Source organism: Sminthopsis crassicaudata, chromosome 3 (genome assembly GCF_048593235.1).
Source record: "Sminthopsis crassicaudata isolate SCR6 chromosome 3, ASM4859323v1, whole genome shotgun sequence".
In the NCBI taxonomy this organism is placed as follows: domain Eukaryota; kingdom Metazoa; phylum Chordata; class Mammalia; order Dasyuromorphia; family Dasyuridae; genus Sminthopsis; species Sminthopsis crassicaudata.
The window spans coordinates 49,947,563-49,971,831 of NC_133619.1; the positions used below are offsets into that span (position 1 = coordinate 49,947,563).

At 36.0% G+C, this 24,269-nt stretch overlaps 1 protein-coding gene across 1 annotated transcript in view; it reads left to right on the forward strand.

Moving 5' to 3' along the window:
• Nucleotides 1-18,490: 18,490 nt before the first annotated feature.
• Nucleotides 18,491-24,269, forward strand: part of PCOLCE2 (procollagen C-endopeptidase enhancer 2) — an 82,850-nt gene continuing 77,071 nt past the window's right edge. The window contains exons 1-2 of the mRNA XM_074298433.1: nucleotides 18,491-18,875; nucleotides 20,653-20,761. Of these exons, the coding sequence (XP_074154534.1) occupies nucleotides 18,790-18,875; nucleotides 20,653-20,761 (195 nt within the window). The 5' untranslated portion in view covers nucleotides 18,491-18,789. The remainder of the gene's footprint in view (nucleotides 18,876-20,652; nucleotides 20,762-24,269) is intronic.

Sequence of the window (24,269 nt, forward strand, 5' to 3'; positions counted from 1 at the left end):
GTTTATGATATTAAATCCTGGTCATTCATTTCCCAATACAAAGTGCTTTTGTTTACTGTTTTAATTAATCAACTAATGATATACAGTTTTTCTATAATCTATTATCTTTGCTTCATTCCCATTTGCCATTGTTTTTTGGCCATTTCTTTTTATTTCCTTTTGTTAGTTTTTATTGTTTAGAGCTCAGAGCCTTCTGCAACTTTTGGTTAACTGAAATTCTCTCTTCTGTTAGTATTAAACTCACCTGACTAAAACTCACTCACGGAATAATAGTTTTTTTGGTTTGTTTTTATTAAACTTTTTATTTTTCAAAACATATGCATAGATAATTCTGCAACATTAGCCCTTGCAAAACCTTGTGTTCCAGCTTTCCCCTCTTCTCCCACTTCCCTCTCCTAGATGGCAAGTAGTCCAATATATGATAAACATGGTAGAAATATATGTTAAATCCAAAATATGCATACATATCTGTGCAATTATCTTGCTGTGCAAGAAAAATCCAATCAAACCAGAAAAGAAAATGATGGACGAAAATAAAATGCAAGCAAACAACAACAGAAAGAGTGAAAATTCTATGTTGTGAACAACACTCAGATCCTATAATCCTCTCTCTGGGTGTAGATGGCTCCCTTCATCACTTAACAATTGAAACTGGTTTGAATCCTCTCATTGTTGAAGAGAGCTACATCCATCTGGATTGATCGTCGTATAGTCTTGTTGCCATGTATAAAGATCTCCTGGTTCTGCTCATTTCACTTAGCATCAGTCCATGTAGGTCTCTCTAGGCCTCTCTGAAATCATCTTGTTGGTCATTTCCTACAGAAAAATAATATTCCATAACATTCATATACCACAATTATTCTCCAATTGATGGGCATTCACTCAGTTTCCAGTTTCTTGCCACTACAAAAAGGACTGCCACAAACACTTTTTGCACATACAGGTCTCTTTCCTTCCTTTAAGATCTCTTTGGGATATAAGCCCAGTAGTAACACTGATGGATCAAAGGGGATGCACAGTTTGACAACTTTTTGAGCATAGTTCCAAATTGTTCTCCAGAATGGTTGGATATGTTTACAATTCCACCAACAATGTATCAGTGTCCCAGTTTTCCTACATCCCCTCCAACATTCATCATTGTCTTTTCTTGTCATCTTAGGCAATCTGACAGGTGTATGGTGGTATCTCAGAGTTGTCTTAATTTGCATTTCTCTGATCAATAGTGACTTGGAGCATCTTTTCATATGACTAGAGATGGTTTCAATTTCTTCAACTGAAAATTGTCTGTTCATATCCTTTGACCATTTATCAATTGGAGAATGGTTTGAATTCTTATAAATTTGAGTCAATTTTCTATATATTTTGGAAATGAGGCCTTTATCAGACCCCTTGAATGTAAAAATGTTTTCCCAGTTTACTGTTGCCCTTTTAATCTTGTCTGCATTAGTTTTGTTTGTACAAAACCCTTTTAACTTAATATAATCAAAATTATCTATTTTGTGATCAGTAGTGATCTCCAGTTCTTCTTTGGTCAAAATTTCTTCCTCCTCCACAGATCTGAGAGGTAAACTATCCTTCCAATTTGTTTATGTCTAGATCATGAACCCATTTTGACCTTAACTTGGTATATGATGTTAGGTATGGGTTAATGCCTAGTTTCTGCCATATTAGTTTCCTATTTTCCCAGCAGTTTTTGTCAAAGAATGAATTCTTATCCCAAAAACTGAGATCCTTGGGTTTGTCAAACACTAGATTACTATAGTCATTAACTATTTTGTTTTGTGAACCCAACCTATTCACTGATTGACTATTCTCTTTCTTAGCCAGTAGCAAATGATTTTGGTGACTGCTACTTTATAACATAATTTTAGAACTGGTACAGCTAAGTCACCTTAATTTACATTTTTTTCATTAATTCCCTTGAAATTCTTGACTTTTTGTTCTTCCAGATTAATTTTGTTATTATTTTTTCTAGGTCTGCAAAATAATTTTGGGGAGTTTGATTGTTATAACACTAAATAAATAGATTAATTTAGGCAGTATTGTCATTATTATTATATTCACTTGACCTATTAAAGAGCATTTGATATTTTTCAAATTGTTTAGATCTGATTTTATTTGTGTGGAAAGTGTTTTGTGGTTATGTTCATATAGTTGCTGACTTTCCCTTAGCAGAGAGTCCCAAGTATATACTATTGACAGTTATTTTAAATGGAATTTCTTTTTGTATCTCTTGCTGTTAGACTTTCTTGGTGATGCATAAAAATACTGATGATTTATGTGTATTGGAATAATGGTTTTAAAGGAAGATTTTGACAATTCTGAGAGAATGAGCCATATGAGAAGAGAATGCAGCATTTTAAAAACCTCCCCAAATTAGCTTGTTTGTAGAAGAATTTCACTGATTTAAAGTCTTCATGAAATGTAAATCCCTTCCTCTAAATTAGCCCTTATGATTTCTTTTTTTTTTTTTAATTTAATTTTTTTATTTTATTTTATAATTATAACATTTTTTGACAGTACATATGCATGGGTAATTTTTTACAACATTATCCCTTGCACTTACTTCTATTCAGATTTTTTCCCTTCCTCCCCCAACCCCCTCCCCCTGATGGCAAGCAGTCTTATATATGTTAAATATATTACAGTATAATTTAGATACAATATATGTGTGTAGAACCGAATTTTTTGTTGCACAGGAAGAATTGGATTCAGAAGGTAAAAATAACAGTTTACATTCATTTCCCAGTCCTTTTCTGGATGTAGCTGGTTCTGTCCATCATTAATCAATTGGAATTGGATTAGCTCTTCTCTATGTTGAAGAAATCCACTTCCATCAGCATACATCCTCGTACAGTATCATTGTTGAAGTGTATAATGATCTTCTGGTTCTGCTCGTTTCACTCAGCATCAGTTGATGTAAGTCTCTCCAAGCCTCTCTGTATTTCTCCTGTTGGTCATTTCTTATAGAACAGTAATATTCCACAACATTCATATACCATAGTTTACCCAACCATTCTCCAATTGATGGACATCCATTCATCTTCCAGCTTCTAGCCACTATGAAAAGGGCTGCCACAAACATTTTGGCACATACAGGACCCTTTCCCTTCTCTAGTAGTTCCTTGGGGTATAAGCCCAGTAGTAGTATGGCTGGGTCAAAGGGTATGCACATTTTGATAACTTTTTGGGCATAATTCCAGATTGCTCTCCAGAATGGTTGGATTCTTTCACAACTCCACCAACAATGCATCAGTGTCCCAGTTTTCCCACAGCCCCTCCAACATTCATCGTTATTTGTTCCTGTCATTTTAGCCAATCTGACAGGTGTGTAATGATACCTCAGAGTTGTCTTAATTTGCATTTCTCTGATCAATAGTGATTTGGAACACTCTTTCATATGAGTGGAAATAGTTTTAATTTCATCATCTGAAAATTGTCTGTTCATATCCTTTGACCATTTATCAATTGGAGAATGGCTTGATTTCTTGTAAATTAAAGTCAATTCTCTGTATATTTTGGAGATGAGGCCTTTATCAGAACCTTTAACTGTAAAAATTTTTTCCCAATTTGTTACTTCCCTTCTAATCTTGTTTGCATTAGTTTTGTTTGTGCAGAAACTTTTTAATTTGGTGTAATCAAAATGTTCTATTTTGTGATCAATAATGGTCTCTAGTTCTCCCTTGGACACAAACTCCTTCCTCCTCCACAAGTCTGAGAGGTAAACCATCCCATGTTCCTCCAATTTATTTATGATTTCGTTCTTTATGCCTAAATCTTGGACCCATTTTGATCTAATCTTAGTATGTGGTGTTAAATGTGGGTCCATGCCTAGTTTCTGCCATACTAATTTCCAGTTTTCCCAGCAGTTTTTGTTAAATAATGAATTCTTATCCCAAAATTTGGGATCTTTGGGTTTGTCAAAGATTAGATTGCTATTTTTATTCACTATCTTATCCTGTGAACCTAACCTATGCCACTGATCAACTAGTCTATTTCTTAGCCAATACCAAATGGTTTTGGTGACTGTTGCTTTATAATATAGCTTTAAATCAGGTACACTTAGACCACCTTCCTCTGACTTTTTTTTCATTAGTTCCCTTGCAATTCTCGACCTTTTATTCTTCCATATGAATTTTGTTGTTATTTTTTCTAGGTCATTAAAATAGTTTCTTGGGAGTCTGATTGGTATAGCACTAAATAAATAGATTAGTTTGGGGAGTATTGTCATCTTTATTATATTCGCTCGGCCTATCCAAGAACATTGAATGTCTTTCCAATTATTTAAATCTGACTTTATTTTTGTGGCAAGTGTTTTGTAATTTTGCTCATATAGTTCCTGACTCTCCTTTGGTAGATATATTCCCAAATATTTGATACTATCTACTGTTATTTTGAATGGAATTTCTCTTTGTATCTCTTGCTGTTGGATTGTGTTGGTAATGTATAAAAATGCTGAGGATTTATGTGGATTTATTTTGTATCCTGCGACTTTGCTAAAATTCTGAATTATTTCTAATAGCTTTTTAGCAGAGTCTTTGGGGTTCTCTAAGTATACCATCATGTCATCTGCGAAAAGTGACAATTTGATTTCTTCATTTCCTACTCTAATTCCTTGGATCTCTTTCTCGGCTCTTATTGCCAAGGCTAGAGTTTCTAGTACTATATTGAATAGTAATGGTGATAGTGGGCAACCTTGTTTCACTCCTGATCTTACAGGGAAAGGTTCTAGTTTATCACCATTACATATGATGTTTACTGAAGGTTTTAAATATATGCTCATTATTTTAAGGAATAGTCCATTTATTCCTATACTCTCAAGCGTTTTTAGTAGGAATGGATGTTGGATTTTATCAAATGCCTTTTCTGCATCTATTGAGATGATCATATGGTTTTTATTAATTTGATTATTAATATGGTCAATTATACTAATAGTTTTCCTAATATTAAACCAGCCCTGCATTCCTGGTATAAATCCCACTTGGTCATAGTGTATTATCCTGGGGATGATTTTCTGAAGTCTATTTGCTAATATCTTATTTAAGATTTTAGCATCAATATTCATTAAGGAAATTGGTCTATAGTTTTCTTTCTCAGTTTTCGATCTACCTGGTTTAGGTATCAGTACCATGTCTGTGTCATAGAAGGAATTTGGTAGGACTCCTTCAATCCCTATTTTTTCAAATAGTTTACATAGCATTGGAGTTAGTTGTTCTTTAAATGTTTGGTAGTATTCACCTGTAAATCCATCTGGTCCTGGGGACTTTTTCTTAGGAAGTTGGTTAATAGCTTGGTCTATTTCTTTTTCTGAGATGGGACTATTTAAACTACTTACTTCTTCCTCTGTTAATCTGGGCAAGCTATATTTTTGAAGGTATTCTTCCATTTCATTTAAGTTATCGAATTTATCGGCATAAAGTTGAGCAAAGTAGCTCTTAACTATTGTTCTAATTTCCTCTTCATTAGTGGTGAGTTCACCCTTTTCATTTTCAAGACTATCAATTTGCTTTTTCTCTTTCCTTTTTTTAATCAGGTTTACTAAGGGTTTGTCTATTTTGTTGGTTTTTTCATAAAACCAACTCTTAGTTTTATTAATTAATTCAATAGTTTTTTTACTTTCAATTTTATTAATCTCACCTTTTATTTTTTGAATTTCAAGTTTTGTGTTTGTCTGGGGGTTTTTAATTTGTTCCTTTTCTAGCAATTTTAGTTGTAAACCCAATTCGTTGGCCCTCTCTTTCTCTATTTTATGCAGGTAGGCCTGTAGAGATATAAAACTTCCCCTAATTACTGCTTTGGCTGTATCCCACACATTTTGGTATGATGTCTCATTATTGTCATTTTCTTGGGTGAAGTTATTAATTATGTCTATGATTTGCTGTTTTACCCAATCATTCTTTAGTATAAGATTATTTAGTTTCCAATTATTTTTTGGTCTATTTTCCCCTGGCTTTTTATTAAATGTTATTTTGATTGCATTATGGTCTGAAAAGGATGCATTTACTATTTCTGCCTTACTGCATTTGATTTTGAGGTTTTTATGCCCTAGTATATGATCAATTTTTGTATAGGTTCCATGAACTGCTGAGAAGAAAGTATATTCCTTTCTGTCTCCATTTAGCTTTCGCCAAAGATCTATCATATCAAACTTTTCTAGTATTCTATTTACCTCTTTGACTTCTTTCTTATTTATTTTGTGGTTTGATTTATCTAATTCTGAGAGTGCAAGGTTGAGATCTCCCGCTATTATAGTTTTGCTATCTATTTCCTCTTGCAGCTCTCTTAATTTCTCTTTTAAGAATTTAGATGCTGCACCACTTGGTGCATACATGTTTAATATTGATACTGCTTCACTATTGATGCTTCCCTTTAGCAGGATATAATGCCCTTCCTTATCTCTTTTAATTAGATCAATTTTTGTTTTTGCTTGATCTGAGATGAGGATGGCTACTCCTGCTTTTTTGGTTTTGCCTGAAGCATAATAGATTCTGCTCCACCCTTTTACTTTTAGTTTGAATGTCTCATCCTGTTTCAGGTGTGTTTCCTGTAAACAACATATAGTAGGATTCTGACTTTTAATCCAGTCTGCTAACTGCTTCCTCTTTATGAGGCAGTTTGCCCCATTCACATTTATGGTTAGAAGGACTAATTCTATATTGCTTGCCATCCTATTAACCCCTGCTTATGCTTTTCCCCTTTCCTTCCCTTTTACCCTCCTATCCAGTATTAAACTGGTAAACACCACTTGCTTTTCACAGCCCTCCCTTTTTAGGATCCCTCCCCCACCTTAAAGATCCTCCCCTTATTTTACCCCTTTTCCTCGAAATTACTGTATTCCCTTCCCCTTAGCTTACTCCTTCCCTTTCACTTTTCAATGAAGTGGAAGAAGTTTCACCATAAATCGAATATGTCTATTGATACACGCTATGTTCATCTCCCTCCTTTCTTTCTCTCAGATATAATAGGTTACCTTTGCCTCTTCATGAGATGTAGTACCACCACTTTGTACTTTTTTATGATATAATCTCCTTTCCACCTCTATTTTCTAAGACAAATTGTACATATGTTCTTTACATATTTTTTTGACAGAAGTATAGTTCTCAAGATTTCTTTTTACCTTTTTTAGAAGTCTCTTGAGTTCTGTATTTGAAGATCAAACCTCTTATGTAGGTCTGGTTTTTTCATCAAAAATAGATGGAATTCATTTATTTCGTTAAATGCCCATCTTCTTCCCTGGAAAACGATGCTCATTCTTGCTGGGTAAGTTATTCTTGGCTGCATACCAAGTTCCTTAGCCTTTCGGAATATCATGTTCCAGGCCCTGCGTTCTTTTAATGTGGATGCTGCTAGATCCTGTGTTATCCTTATTGTGGATCCTCCATATCTGAATTGTTTTTTTCTAGCAGCTTCCAATATCTTTTCCTTTGTCTGATGGTTCTTGAACTTGGCCACTATATTTCTTGGCGTTTTGATTTTAGGGTCCCTTTCAGTAGGTGATCGATGAATTTTCTCAATGTCTATTTTACCCTCTGTTTCCAAAACGTCTGGGCAGTTCTCTTTGATAATTTCCTCGAAAATGGTGTCCAAGCTCTTTTTTTCCTCCCATTTTTCAGGGAGTCCGATTATTCTCAAATTGTCTCTCCTGGATCTGTTTTCCAGGTCTGTTGTCTTTCTGGTAAGGTACTTGACAGTCTTTTCAATTGTTTCATTTCTCTGGTTTTGCTTGACTCCCTCTTGGTTTCTCCTTGAGTCATTCATTTCTACTTGTTCCAGTCTAATTTTCAATGATGTATTTTCTTCACTCACTTTTTTTATATCTCTTTGTAATTGTCCAATTGAGTTTTTATCTTCTATGGAATTTTTTTCCATTTTATCCATTTTATTTTTTAGAGAGCTGATTTCTTTTTCCAGCTCACTAATCCTGTTTTCCTTGGAGTTGTTTCCAGCTCACTAATCTTGTTTCTCAATGATTTGATTTCTTTATCCATTCTGTCTTTGAATGCATGGGATGACTTCTCCAGGCTCTCTTGCCAAGCTTCCCTTTCCTTTTCCCATTTCTCTTCCAGCTCTCTTGTGAGAGCCTTTTTTATTTCCTCTATGAGGTTCTTTTGTATTGAGGAGAAGCTTATATCCCTCCCAGGGGATACATCTGGGGACAGTCTGTTCCTAGTCTCCTTAGCATTTGAAGTCTGCTCCCTCTCCACACAAAAGCTGTCAATGGTTAGAGCCCTTTTGAATTTTTTATTCATTTTGTCAGAATCAAAGAAAACAAACTGACAAGAGAAGCAATTGGTCTGTTTTGCGGGGGATAGGGCTGGATGTTATTAATGGGCTTCCTCTACAGACTGGGGATAGGGCAGCAGAGAGCCACTAACAGAACAGCAATGACTGTACTGAGTCTGCGCTCTGAGGCTCTGAGAACGCACCGAGTCAGTCCAGGTGGGGGTTGGGGGTGGCCGGGCTCTGAGAGACGCTGGCTTTCTGGGGTTTTAATCTTCACCTCCGGTGTTTACACCCTCTCCACTGCTCCTGGCTTGCTGCCAAGACGGAGCATCCACACTGGGGCAAAAGCCCTTTCGCAGAAACTGCAGAGATCACACCCCTCCCCCTCCGGTCTGAGCTGTGTGAGCTGCCTGTCTTGCTCTGGCTGTCTGCCCTCAGTCTGCGCCCAGTCTGCTTGACCCTCCCCCGAACAAACACAGACCTTTTCTGGCGACTTTCAAGGATGTCTTCTCTTGGTGATAATTTGTGGATTTCTTTCTGGGTCAAGCATTAAGTCAGAGGCTTGTCATGAAGTAAGTTCTGAGAGAAAGCGAGGAGCTCAAGCAGCTGTCTGCCTCCACGCCGCCATCTTGGCCGGAAGTCTCCCCTTATGATTTCTTTAAAACATAATCTTGTAGTTTTGTAAGTATAGATATTGCAAACTCAGTGTTTAATCTGTAAAGTGACTAAGTTTACCTATAAAATTTGTGTACCTAGGTTTGTTTCCTTGAGTAAGGGATGAGATTATGATTCAATTTAGTTGTTTAACTTTATGAAATTGAAGGAAACACTAGATAATGAATATCTCTTTTTTTAAAAAAAACTTTCATGACTTGAAAAAGTGTACAAGATAGTAATATATAAAAGAATTATTTCTCTGTCACTCTGACATGATTTTATCTATGAGAACTTTAAAAATACTAATATAGGTTTAGGTTTATTTATTTTTTGGTCTGCCATCTGAACCTATGCTTAAGCATAATAAAGCCTAGGGTTTTTTTTTTTAATCCCTGTAATTTTTGTGTTGTGGTGGATATATATTTGGCAATAGTAATCTACCACATGAACTCAAAAAGGAGGTATTTTTGCCATAACTAGAGGAATTCTATGTCACGACTTGAGAGTAAGGAAAAGTAAAGTAAAAAGGTTCTAGAAATTCATCTAAAAGCAGCCTTTCACATAACTACATATCTACTTTTAAAGAATGGATTTTCTTGCCTATTGGTCTAACCACTCAGAATGGTAGCCTCCTCTGATATTGTTTGCCCTTTGTTTTCAAAGAAGATCAATGACATCATGGATGAGGTGTTGGCTTGTGCCACGCATTGGAGTTAAATAAGGCAGAATTGCACATAATTGTCAGCCTCACTATCTCATCCAGAATCATTGAAGTGCAATGGCAAGACAGAAGTCTGAGGTAGACATTCTCCTAACTCATCAATAGTTTGAATGTAGAATTGAATTGAATAAATGTGTGTTGAAATTATTTGAAATAAGGGAAAGTCTAATTTTGTATGTCTCTGCTCTCCTGCTTCAGAATTAAATTTACTTCCTCATGAGAACTTTTTTTGGGTAGAGTGTAAATATTTGATGACTTTGATGTCAGATTACAAATTAAAATTGAACATCTACTGGCAACTGTTCACGCAGTATTTGATCACAATATTCAGGTTTATATAAAATCCATCTGACTGTCATATATATATATATGTATAAAGAGAATTACATAGCTATATATAGATATATGTGTGTATATCTATATATCTATATCTATATCTATATCTATATATATCTATATATATAGATATAGATATATATACACATACATATGAGTGTGTATATACATGTTGTTTGTCCTTCATTCTTGAAGAGGACTATGACATCAGGGGAGGTGATGTTATGACATGCAAGTGATTTAAATGATTTAAGTGAGGGAGGGCTGAGCAAATCACCTGCCTTACTTTCTCCTCTAAAGCCATCTAGGCCATTGGCAAAATATAGGTCAAGCCTGGAGATGGCTCTGGATGCAGTGGGAACTCTTGGACTTTTGAAGCTGAAGTCTTTCCCATGTCTCAGTTTGACTGAAAGAATGTCTACCCTGTGATTAAGGCCAGGTAAGAAGTGAGGCAGAGAATGGCCACTTTTTACCTCATCAAAAAAAAAAATTAATCTGTGAGGAGAAAATCCTCAGGCCTTCTGACCAAAACAAAGAGGTTGGGGGGGGGGGGGAATGGAAGGAGAAAGAGAGAGAGCTTATCCAGTGCATATCTGCATTGAAATCAAACATTTCCTTCATACCATCTGATATAAGCCAAGAAGGAAAGAAAAAATTATGAAACAGATGAATAGCTCTTCAAGATACTGCCAAGTAGACAGAGTACCAATTAACAATGCAGAAAAAATAGCTGTATTTTCTTAATTGTAAAACTAGTGCTTACCAGGGAGAGGGCATTCTGATCAACAGAGCTTGGCAAATTATCAACAATTGAGAAATTTAGTGCTAAGACCATGAGAAGAGTCCCTGCCTTCAAAAACTGAGATGAAATTAAAATTTCAGAACAAGCAATATAAGAGAGTCATCCAAAAGTAAGATTTACATTATTTTAATTTTTTTAAATTGAGAATCAAAACTTGCTATACATAATATTTCCAAAATTAATACTTTTTATTTATTTAAAAAATTTCATTTCATGGTTGTTGTTTTTTTTTAAGAGTTGAGTGGAGTCTTCCCTTTGCCTTCTGCTTATAACAGATCTAGGCAGTTTTGTTTTATATTTCTTGGAATATAATGTGTAGGCTCTTTTATGGTGGTGGATTTCAAGTAATCGAATGATTCTTAATTTTTTTTTCTCCTTAATCTATTTTCAATTCAGTTTTCTTTTTGTTTTACTTTGAGATAATTTAAATTTTATTTCATGTCCTTTTCTTTTTTTTAATTCCATTTTTATCTTCAGTTCCAAATCCTCTCTTTCCTATTCCCACTTCTTATCCATTGAGAAGTCAAGAAAACCGAGCCTATTTACAAATAAATAGCAAAGTAAACCAAATTTCTACGTTAACTATGTTTCAAAAAAAAAAAAAAAAAAAAAAAAAAAACTAAAGAAAAAGAGAAAAAATGCTTCAATCTGTCTGAAGGAAGATATCATGTTTGACCTTAATTAAGTCCTTTGGAATTGTGGTGGATCATTATGTTGATCAGTTACTAAGTCTTTCACAGTTGATCATTCTTACAATATTGCTATTATAAAGAGAGATGTATATACATATGTTCTGGTTCTTCTCATTTCACTTTGTATCAGTTCATATAAGTCTTCCCAGTTTTTCTGAAACCACCCCATTGTCTTTTCTTGTGCCATAATCCCAACACATGTATATATCATAATTTGTTCTACCATTCCCCAATTGACAGGAATTCTCTCAATTTCTAATTCTTTGCCACACCACACCACACCACACACACACACACACACACACACACACACACACACACACACACACACATACACACACATTCACAAAAGCTATATATCCACTTTTATACATTAAATTTCTTTTTCTTTAATCTCTTTGAGATGCATACCTAGTAGTGGTATTTCTGGATTAACGAGTATAACGAGTATTCACAGTTCTATAGCCCTTTAGGCATAGTTCCAAATTATTCTCTAAAATGATTGGATCAATTTACATCTTCATCAACAGTGCATCAGTGTCCCTGTTTTTCTACATCTTTTCAATATTTGTCATTTTTCTTTTTATGTTAACCAATCTGATGAGTGTGAGAATGGTACCTTAGAGTTGTTTTAATTTTTGTTTCTTGATATGACTATTGATAGTTTTTGATTTCTTCTTCTGAAAACTGCCTATTCATATCCTTTGACCACTTATCAATAAAGGAATGACTTTTTAAAAATCAGTTTGACTCTGTTCCCTATTTATTTATTTAAAAAAACCTGCTGAACCTCCCTTCCAGTTTCTTGCTTTTCTTCTAATTTTAGCTGCATTGGTTTTAAACTTCATATCCTTTTATTTCTCATGATAATCTATATCTTTTGTTTGCTCAAAAACTCTTCCCTTATCTAAATATTTAAAAGGAGAATTTTCCCATGCTCCCCTAATTTGCTAATTTTCTAACCCTTTATGTCTGAATCACATATCCACTTTTACCTTATCTTAGAATATGATATGAATGTTAGTCTATATCTAATGTTTATCAAACTGCTTTCTAGTTTTCCTAGCAATTTTTTTGGTCAAATAGTGTGTTCTTGTCCCCAAAGCTTGGATCTTTGGGCTTAGCAATACTAGATCACTATGGTCACTTAGTACCATATATTATTATTTGATTATTCTACCACTTTATTTCTTAGCCAGTATCAGACTATTTTGATCATTGCTACTTTATAATATAGTTTGAAACCTGGAATTTATAGGCTGCCTTTCATCATATTTTTTTCATTAATTCCCTTCATAATTTTGATCTTTTATTTTTCCAGATAAACTTTACTAATTTTTTTTTCTGTATCTATAAAATAATTCTTTGTTGGTTTGATTGTCATGACACTGAATAAATAAATTAATTTGGGTAGAATTGTCACTTTTTACTATATTGAGTTGGCCTATCCATGAGCAATTAATATTTTTCCAATCGCTTAGATCTGTCTTTATTTTTGTGAAAAGTGTAATTATGATCACATAGTTCCTAAGTTTGTCTGAGAAGAAAGACTTCCAAGTATTTTATATTGCCTGACGTAATTTTTAAATATAATTTCTCTTTCTAGTTCTTCCTGCAGGATTTTGTTGGTAATGTATGGAAATATTGATGATTTCTGTGGTTTTATCTTGTATCCTTAATTTTATTAAAGTCATTAATTGTTCCAACTAGTTTTTAATTTATTCTCTAGGGTTCTCTAACTGTACCATTATATTATCTTCAAAGAGTGATAAATTTGTTTCTTATGGCCTATTCTTATTCCTTCAATTTCATTGGCATAGCTAACATTTCTAATACAATATTGCATAATAGTAGTGATAATGAACATTTTTGCTTCACCTGGAAAGCTTCTAGTTTATCTTCACTACAGATAATGTTTACTCATAGTTGTAGACAGATACAGCTTATCACTTTAAAAAAGATTTCATTGATTCCTATGTTTCTAGTATTTTTAATAGGAATGGGTATTGTATTTTTTTCTTTTTTCTGCATCTATTGAGATAATATATGCTTTTTGTTGTTTTTGTTATTGATAAGGTTAATTTAATTATTATAGTTATCCTAATACTAAACCAGTCTTACATTCTTGGTATAAATCTCACCTTGTCATAGTATATGATCTTTTTGATATATTGTTTTAATCTCATTGCTAGTATTTTATTTAAAAATTTTTGCTTTCAATTAATTTTTTTTTTTTTTGCTTTTTCTTTAGCTCTTTTAGGAATTCTAGTTGGACTTGTATCCAATATGTAATTTTTTTGAAGCTTTTTTTGGTCGGATTCTTTTTTATTATTGTTTTTTGCTCCTTATTCCAGTCTACTTCTTGACTTTGAACTTTATGGCAAAGTTGGGCTGTACTACCTTGGTGGGATTAGGGGGGAGTGGCAGGGAAGGCAGTGGCTCAGGCCTTAGATTTTTTTGAGATACTGTTTTCAAAGCTAATTCTATTTCTCTGGAGAAAACTGAATGGGAATAGGAAGGAATGTATTTTTTCCTAAGCTGTATATGACACTTACACAAAAACTGACTATATATTAGAACATAGACACCTCACTAAGAAATATAGAAAAGCAGAAATATTAAATGCATTCTTTTTGGATCTATAATGCAATAAAAGTTGTATTTGATAAAGAGCTTTTGAAACATAGATTAAACATTAATTGGAAGCTAAATAAAAGGGTAAACATGAAAGAGAAATCATAAGGGCTCCTGATGCCTTGTAGTTACAAGTGCTATTGCTCCTCTGGGCTACCTGTATGCTACCACAAGCACTAGTGCTCTTCTTTACACAGGGACATATTCTTTTTCAGCTCATTTTATAGATAAAGAAATTGAGTCAAATAGGGTTAAGTGACTAGCCAAGGGTCATACAGCTGTTGTTATTTGTTCTTGAAGAGAACCAAAATGACATCATTATGCTGGGTTCAAGGTAAATATATCCGATCATGGTTGATCAGACCAATACAAGCTTGGAAGGCTCTACCACAGATTAGGCACAAATAATCCCTATGAACTTTTGGAGTGGAGATAACTCTGAATGTGAATATCTCATTTTTATATTGAGCTAATTCAATTCTGCTTTGCTCATAGGACAAGAAACCTTTAATACAGGCACATCATACTGGATGGTCCTCTGCCAATACCTCCTATGTCTCACAGTTCTTCAGAGAGACTTTAAGAGTGTCATTGTATTGCTTTTTTTGACTTCCATCTGAGCACTTGTCTTGTGTGAGTTCTCTATAAAAATAGTCTTTTAAGCAAATATATTTTGACATTTGAACAATGTGGCCAGCCCATTAAAGTAGCACTCTCTGCAGTGGATGCTTGGAAATTCAGCTCAAGAAAGGATCTCAGTGTTCTTTCTTGATTTGCCAAGAATGTCTTGCCAAGTGATCTTCAGAATCTTCCTAGACAATTCAAATGGAAGGGATTCAGTTTCCTGGAATGATGCTGGTATACTGTCCAGGTTTCATAGATGTACAACAATAAGGACAAAAGAACAGCTATATAGATCTTCAATTTGATAGGCTGCCTAATAGCTCTTCTCTCCCATACTTTCCTTTAGAGTCTCCTAAATGCTGAGCTAGCTCTGACTATGGTACTTTATGCGCACATCTCTGGAAAGTATACTGCCAAGGCAAATAAACTATTCCACATCACTCACAATGTCTCCATTTGCTATAAGTGATGGTTCTACATATGGATGATATGGTGCTGACTGGTGGAGAACCAGTGTTTTCTCGGTATTAACTATTAAGCCAAAATTAGCACAAACAGTAGAGAATCAACTTAAAATTTGTTGCATCTCAGCCTTAGAGGCTGCATTGACTTGAAAAATCTGCAAACAAAAAGTCACATTCCAACTCTCTCTCCACTTTAGTCTTGTTTTGTAGCCTTTACAAGCTAATAATTCATTATCAATGAATGGCCAACCTTGAAGAGTCTCGGGCCAGAGTTGAACTCAGGAAGATGTTTGTAAGCATCAGGGAAAGAGATAGGAAAAGATTGAAGATTAGAGGATGGTGGGGGCAATCTGCAAGAGAAGATAAGAGGAGACAAGTAGAGAAAGATTTGGCCTTGTCTTGTAGAAGGGCCACCTCACTATCAAATTGGGGTAAAGGTAGAGATAGTAGATTGTTTCAGAGAGGGATGAAATGAGAGAGGGGAAAAGGAACCTCTTGGTAAATGGAATTGATTTTTGCACTGAAACATAAGTGAAATCCTCAATAAAAAGGGGAAAGGGAAGAAATGGGGTGGGAGATTAGAGAACAAAAGAAAAGTTTTGGAGGGATGCTGAGTTGAGTGGGAAATTGAATTAATTAGGGAGGAATAAAAGGATTTCCTTGCAGTAGTGTAGACCCAATTGAGATTAGTTAGCTTAAGTATATAATAGACCTATTTATCAGAATTTCATTCTGTACTCCAATTCTGTTCAGTAGTTCCTGATTAGGAGAAAGGTAGGCATATGGTAGGATGAATACAGGTTCAGGTTAACCAGGTGAGATCTTTAATGGGCAGGGGAGCTAGGGATGTAAGAGTACAGTTAAATGGTTTCCCTCAGAGCTTCCACAAGGATTCTTTTCCATATTTAATTTATTTCATTTTGAAATATATTTTGTATATTATTTGGTTTCTTCACATTCCAGTTTGAATGGAATCATTTTAAATACCGATTTTTCAAGATACTTAGGGTTTATAATTTTGGTTAGAGTTGAGATTCCAAGTAAAATATGAGTATTAATAGCTAATAATATGGGTTTTAGTGAATTGCTCTTAAAAACATGTAGTACATTTAGGGGTTTTTTATGTACCTTAATAGTAACAAAATAAGCAGTGTTGAAAACATTAAATGACTAGGTACATTTGAGAAAACATCATGACTGAGAACATAAACTTGTAAGTTTGTATATGTGGAAAATGTTAACTGTTATGTGTTAATTATTCTAACTATATACTTTTCAATACTTGAAAACAAAATTTATCTTGAATCCAAACTTGTCCTGAATTATTCATTCTGACTGATACAAATTAGCATTTTTACTGGAAAACTAAATGGATTATGTTCTCAGTTTATGACTTTGAGCTCTGTTTTGCTGTTGTTATCTAAAATTATATAATCTCTCTTGAAAAGTGTACAAGATAAACAACCAAAAATTTTCCTCATTTGAAAAAAATTTTCGAATTGGTTAAGGGTGTAAGTTTCAGAATACAATATGTTTTGCCAAAGTTTGTAATGCATTTTTTTAAATGTCATGCAGGGTGTGGTGCTTTCAGAGGACTGAATAATTAGTCTTGCTTTTGTTATTTACTTGTTTCTTCCTTTTTTATTTTTTTTAAAGGTAATACAAACTAAGGCACTTTGGGAAAATCTGGGACTTATTATAAGCCCCATAAGGCGTGTCTATGCCATTATAAATCAAAATTTTAGTCTTAGAACCAGTTATCTGTTTCCTTCCCTGCCAGGAGTTTTATTTATAACCTTAAGACTTCAGTATTGGAGATCAATTTTTGATCAAGTATGACTTATAACACTTAAGAAATAACATTGTGACATGAGTAATATAAAGAATGCTACTGCTCCAGATATTGGGGAAAAAAGATAATTGTTTATTGCACCACCTCAGAATATCATTCATCATAAACACTGGTAAGTAGCTTTTCAATAATCCATTTGAATACGAATCCATTAAAAAAAAAAGTTGTGAAAACTAGTCTCTGGCAGATCTTCACAGAAGCACTGGGGCAAAGCCAAGAATCTCTGTATACCTTTTTATCATCTTTTCATTTAGTGAAAGACCCTTTTAACTGAAGGAGGCTCAATTTCCAAGTAAAACTGTGATACACATAACACACCCCCCTCAGGCAAAGGAATATTATTTTAGAAATGGTATGTGCTCTTCAGGACCATCCTAAACAAGGGTTTGCTAGAGCCAGTTATAAAGGCTTGGGGAGAGACGTTGGTTAAATTCTCTGTGTGACCTTGAATTCAAATCTCAGAAATCTGCAAGCTTTCCTAAATCAAAGCTTAATTGACTGTTTTGTAGATTGCCTAGATTTAAGAAAGTGTTTATAATGCAGATTAAACTTTCCTCCCCCACAAGTCTGGTTGTCAAACATTTACCAGCACCCTCCAGTATTATGTTGTAAATACTGCTTGATCTCAGCTGGAGTGGAGAAAAAATGTTCAGGGAATGAAGTCATCACCAGACTAGAAACCTGGTGACTATAAACTAATCACTAATAATGGCACTAATAATAACTGGTATATAGAAAGCGATTTAAGTTTTGAAAAAATGCTTTGCATCCATTATCTCATTTGAGCCTACAGCAACCAAAGTTTGAACATCCCGACTTTGTTTTATTTGCTCCAAGGGCCTGCTTCTCCAGAGATTAATCCACTGAGAAACTAGAGGCCTGAAAATGCAATTACAAATCCCCAACCAGAAATCATCTGTCGCCTCCTTAGTCACCTCACACTCTTTTTTTGGAAAAATGAAACTATTGAAATGAAACGTTGACTTAAAGCAACAAACTGGGCAGGATTCAAGTAAAACTGGAGCTTTTGGGGTGTGTTGTTTTTTGTTTTTTTTTCTTTTAGTAGATGAATATGAGGAGATATTGATGGAAAATTGAGCCCTCAGTGGGCAAAGCCAGAAGGTCCACATACCTTCCTTCAATAAAATGGCATAAAAATCCACCTCCCCACCTTTTTCCCCAATTAAAAACTCCACCTTATTAAATTCCCACATATAAACACGCTGTTATGTAGCGTGCTGCCAAATCCATCCTCTGGTCTCGTTCAGCGGGATTTTCTTTAGCACGCCCTATTCGGAAGTTTGAAATTCAGGAGTTTGAGAAGAGTTTTGAGTCTCGGAGATGGGAAAGGAGGAGGGAGGAAGAGGAGGAGGAAGGAGAAGGAGGAGAAGGAGAGGGAAGAGGAGAAAGAGAAGGAGGAGGAAGAGGAGGAGGGAAGAGGAAGAGGAGGAGGAGGAGGGGGGGGAAGAGGAGGGAAGAGGAGGAGGAGGAGGAGAAGGAGGATCTGGTTGGAAAAGCAGCCTCCTCCTCCTCCTGCTGTCGCTGCTGCTGCCCAGAGAACAAATGGTATATTCATCAGTGGCTTCTTGCTGCCAGAGAAACTCCTCGAGGGAAATTCAGTGTAGAGTCAGACTGCACAGCAAGCCTCCCTTTAAAAGCCCTCCCCGCCGGCCCGAAAGCCCGTCTGTTCCATGTACACTTAGTGGCCTCCCGGGTGTGAGGGAGAAAGCGTGTGCGTGCGCGCGTGTGAGTGTGTGTGTGTCCGCCGTGCGTCTCCATCAGCCATGAGAGACGCCTCCTGCATCCGCTCCTGGCTCTGGCTGCTGCTGGCCGCGGTGGCTCAGGTCTCGGGGCAGTCACCACAGGAGAGGTAACGAGCCCGGGGCGGAGAGCGCGTGAGGAGCCGGGGGAGGATGGGGCTCCGGGGAGGCGCACGGCCGCTGGCCCCCAGCCTGGGAGCCCGGGCGGCCGCCTTTCCCACTCTCCTGAAACTCCCAGCTCCCGGAGGGAGCCCCTCTTAGTCGGTGCCCTGGAGCCCCGCGCGCAGGGCCACTCCAGTACCGGACAGCTCACCTCTCAGCCGCGGCATCCCTCCCCACCTCCTCCCTCTGCTCCACCAGCGCTTGCTCCCGAGCCTCGCGCAGCTGCGCGCAGGCTTCCCTGGGCTTCCTTTCCCTGCCTGCGTCCCTAAGCCCCGGCACTCGGGCCAATTCCCTTGGGCCTCAGTCCCGGGGTTTCAGACGCCCATAAGTCGGCGCTTCTCTGCTTTCTGCCGCTCTCCTCTCCCCATCCCCCTCCAGCTTCCCGGAGTGCAAGCTCTCCTCTCCCAGTAGCCACTCTCACTCCTCACCCTGGGCTAATACCACCCTGGATACCCTTAGGTAACGTCCTCTCTCAGCCCCATTTCTGCTGTCAGAAGCAACTGGTGATGTTATCTTGACTAGGGCCATTAAACTAAATCCCTTCACTACTCCCGCGAAGCTCTCCCTCTTTCCCCTTTTCCGGGAAAAAAAAAAAAAATAAAATTCCTAGCTCCAAGAGTCCACCTCTCCTCCCCCGTCTCTCTCTGTCTGTCTCTCTGTCTCTGTCTCTGTGTGTCTCTCTCTGTGTGTGTCTCTCTCTCTGTCTGTATCTCTCTCTGTCTCTCTCTGTCTCTCTCTGTCTCTCTCTCTCTCTGTATCTCTCTGTCTCTCTGTCTCTCTCTCTTTGTCTCTGTCTCTGTCTTTCTCTTTCTCTTTTTCACTTTCTAATTTCCTTCTTTGCCCAGTGAGTGGTTTAAAACCCAGGAAAACAACACAATCCTGAGCATGATGCTGGGACGTGAATTCATTTATTCCATGATATCAAATCGCATCTGCTCTACTTAGCTAGGGTTGAGAATCCAAGTTTTGTCAAATTTTACCTCCACCTCCACCACTATCCTTCTTTCCTCTTTGGAAACCCTGCTAGTAGAAAAACCTCTAAAAAAGAAAGAAAGAAAGAAAGAAAGAAAGAAAGAAAGAAAGAAAGAAAGAAAGAAAGAAAGAAAGAAAGAAAGAAAGAAAGAAAGAAAGAAAGAAAGAAAGAAAGAAAGAAAGGAAGAAAGAAAGAAAGAAAGAAAGAAAGAAAGAAAGAAAGAAAGAAAGAAAGAAAGAAAGAAAGAAAGAAAGAAAGAAAGAAAAAGAAAAAAGGAGAGAAGGGGAAAATGCATCTGCTGGGGTCTAAGCAACTGTCTTTAATCAATTGCTTGTTTTCCTCAAACTCCTTTACTCAATAGAACTACTCAATTTACTAACTCAATTTACTCAAATTCAGCCTCCTTTCCTTCAGTATAAATTGTGGAAGCTGGAATTGTTCAAATATGTCTGTGGAAATTAATTGTCCATTCTAATTGATTTTTACCATTTGTTTGGGAGGTTGTGCTTTTCAATGACTTTTTCTATCTTTGCTTTACCATGATCAGAACTGACTTGATTGAACTGAATGCCCAGGAATCAGTCTTTGAAAATATACATGTGCATTCTATACATTTCCTTGTGTTTATTAATTTGCACAAGCATTATCAAGACTGGGGTTAGTTATTGAACATAATGTTGGTAGATAGTATTTCCAAGTGAAACTGTAGTACAATTTTTTTGTTTTGTTTTGTTTTGTTTTAATCTTCCCAGACCTGTTTTCACATGCGGTGGCACTCTATCTGGAGAATCTGGACTTATTGGCAGTGAAGGGTTCCCTGGAGTCTACCCTCCAAATAGCAAATGTACTTGGAAAATCACAGTAAGCACTTTCAATACATTATTCTGGTGATGCTGGGCTGCTGAAAGCAAGGAAGAACTGCTTTGTTTATCTTTCCAATGTCAGGATGTGTGCTAGGGAGCAGATATCTGGAAGAGTGAAATGCTAAATTGACCTCAACCCTCTGGAAGATAATTAATAGAAATATTAGTATTCTCTCATCTTAGGGACTAAAGTGCATCATAAAGAGCATATGATAGTGCTTTGAGAATTATAGGATAAACTTTTAAAGTAGAAATTTGCTCAAAGACCATCTCACATGCCTCAGCTTTCTAATACATAATTAGGAAATGAGAACATTAGATTATTTGAAAACTGCAACAGCTTTACTCTTTTTTCCTCCTGTATCACAACCTTTCAAATTCAGTGTTGACTTTGCTACAAAAAGATATAAGTAGGAAAGACTAATAACTGACATTTATTTATATAATACATTTAATACAAAGGATCTCATTTAATCCACTTGTTGTTGTTGATGATGATGATGATGGTTTGTGTTCAAATCAAATTTACTATCTGTGTTACTGTGGGCAAGTCATCTTACCTCCTGGTCTCTGTTTCCTCATCTATAAAATAAAGGATGGATTAATTGATCTCTGAGAACTGTTCCAGTTCTAAATGTAGAACCCATGATCACAGGGAAGTCACATTATAACTCTGGGCCTCATTTTATTCATCTGTAACATGGGGAGATTGAACTGGATCGCCTCCCAAGCCCTTTATAGTACTAAATTCAATCAAGGATCGATCCCATTAGTTAAGTACTATTATTATCCCCATATTAAACAAAAACAAACAAACAAACAAACAAAAAAAAACCCAACAAACTGACAGAGGTTAAGGAATTTATTGTGAGTGTCTGAGGCAGAATTTGAACCCCCAAACCAATCAACAAACATTTATTTTTTTCAATAATATGTTATCAAAGAATATGCATGTCAACAAACATGTATTCATGCTTAGCTATGAGAATTCAAAGAAAATGAAAAACAAAATGCCCTCTTCTCTCAAGGAGCTCAGGTCTTCCTGATGCTAAATTGTACATTTTGTCTACTGTGTTATGCTTCCCTTGTATCAACTTCAAAGGATACTTCCTTCCCCCGGCATCTAAAAGAAGAATTTAAAATGTAGTATCCGACTACTGAAATCTCCGGAAAAGGCAAGCTATCAAAAAAAGGAAAGAGAAACAACCCAATTTAAAAAAAATAGACATTGGTTGCCTGTGCCAGGGAAGCATATTGAGTTTAATGTTGAGTCATGGTTAGATTTTGGAAAAACAAAGAGTGAGGCAATGTAAAAATACCTCATCTTTAACATCAGACCAAACACTAGAATTTTTAGTCATTTCCCCATTTCCTTTGATAGCCACTGTCTGTTTTTTTGGATTTTTTTGTTCTTGCAGAATTTCATTCTAGCAGTTGTGTAACAGCTTACTGAGTGTTTTCTTCATGCAGTATAATGTTATCCACTAAAATGGGCTAAATTGACACTGAACTCATGACTGTTCATAGGATGGGAAGGCAGATTCTAGAACTGTGCTCTTCACTTCTATAGAGGCTATCTAGACTGCAAAGAGACAGTCACTGAGAAGACTCTCTGGGCAAGTTTCCTTCTATAAATAAACATGTGCCTCATTCGTTGTGGAAGTATTACTAGATCTAGGTAAATGTTCTTCTGTGATCAGTTCTCTAGCCTTACAAGAAAGTCTACAATATAAATTATGAAGAAATGGCAATAGTTTCCTGATCAGTGTCCCAGAAAATGACTTGGAAATAAGCATGTATCAGAAATATAATTCTGAAAAAATATAATGAATTTTTGCAGTTGCCTCAAATTGTTGTTAAATGTATTAAATGTTAAGAAGTAATTGGCAAGAAATAGATGAGAGAAATTAAATGTGCTATGAAACTTTAGCGTGGCTAATTAAAGAAAAACTTTGGAATAATTCTAGGAAAAAGTTTTTGCAAAAATTTTAGCAAAAGTTTGCAAAATGTGTTACAAATATTTGATCCCCATAACAACTCAAAAAAGTATTACTATCCTCATTTGTCAGATGAAAAATCTGAGGCTTAAAGATATTTAAGTAGTTTGCCCGCAATCATAGAGCTAGCAAATGTCAGAAGCAGGATTCTAATCCAGACTTTTTCTGACTCCAAGAAGTGCTCTATCCATTATATCACTGATGTTCTCTAGAGAAAGTAGAGTTCGATGTTGCATCAACATCTGAACATGAGAGATTCTGCTGGAAAAGACACTGCTTTGGAGACCTGGCTTTGAGGTGTGGGGGTGAAGCTTTGTGAAGATGGTTTATCTTTTCACAGCCAATGGGTGAAGTGACATGGTGCCTTCCCCTCACTATATGTTTCAGTCTTTGTTTAGTTCAAATGTTTTAAAAATATTTCCATTTGCTATTAAAAAGTCATTGCAACTCTGCTTATGATTCTACACAAATTAATTGGATCATAGGCTAAATGGAAGAAAAAAGAAAAGGAAGGAAGGAAAAAAAGGATGGATGGGAAGGAAGAAAGAAAAGGGAAGGAAGGATGGATGGAAAAAAGGAAGAAAAGAAGAAAACAGGAAGAAAGGAGGGAAGAAGGAAGGAAGAAAGGAAAAAGAAAGGAAGGAAGGAAATTTCAGTGTTCAACATGTGCTGAGAATTAAGGATGTGGATATGGAGTTGACAATCTCTTTATAGGGGAGCATTCTAATGGTCTGAGAGCAGGTAATTTGTCCAAGGGAATCGTGGGAGTTTTTTGAGAGAGCCAAGATGTGAACCTGGATTTCCTGACTCTGAATCCAACATTCTTTACACTCCATTTCTCTGTCATTCTAAAAGAATACAGTTGTGGTTTTCACAGTTCAGATAAGGTCAAACCCACTTAGGCTGACATTAGTTAAGTACATTGGGGTGATTGCCAAATAGGAATCATCTTTCAAAAATACAGTAGTTTTAGAATACATGAGCCATGTAGTACAAATAACTACACAAATTGCTTTTTATAAGAGAAAAAAAAAAAGCTCTGAAGCAAGTGTTTGATTTTAGCCAATGAAGTTTGTGTTTTCCAAGAGGACATCACTGATTTCGCTATAAAAACAGCTGCTCTATTCTGAGAATGACAAGGAGAGTTCAGAACATGCTCTTGGTTACTGTTACAGCTTTGGCAGGACTGAGTCACAGGGGTCCTCATTGACACTGACTCACTTGGCTACCACAGTGGACTTAGCTGGGAAGCTTTAATTTTCTGGATAGCTCTAATTTATTTGTAACCTTCAGTTCAATTCAACAGGCATTTATTAAGCCCCTAATATATGCAAACCACTGTCCTTGGTGCTGTGAATACCAAACCAAACCAAATCAGTAACAACAAACAGTCCTTCCCTTAAGGAACTCACATTCCACTGGAGGATTACAATATGTACACAGATAAGGAAACACAAAATAATTGGAGATGACTCAGAGTACTAGAGATCTGGTGGATTAGAAAAGATT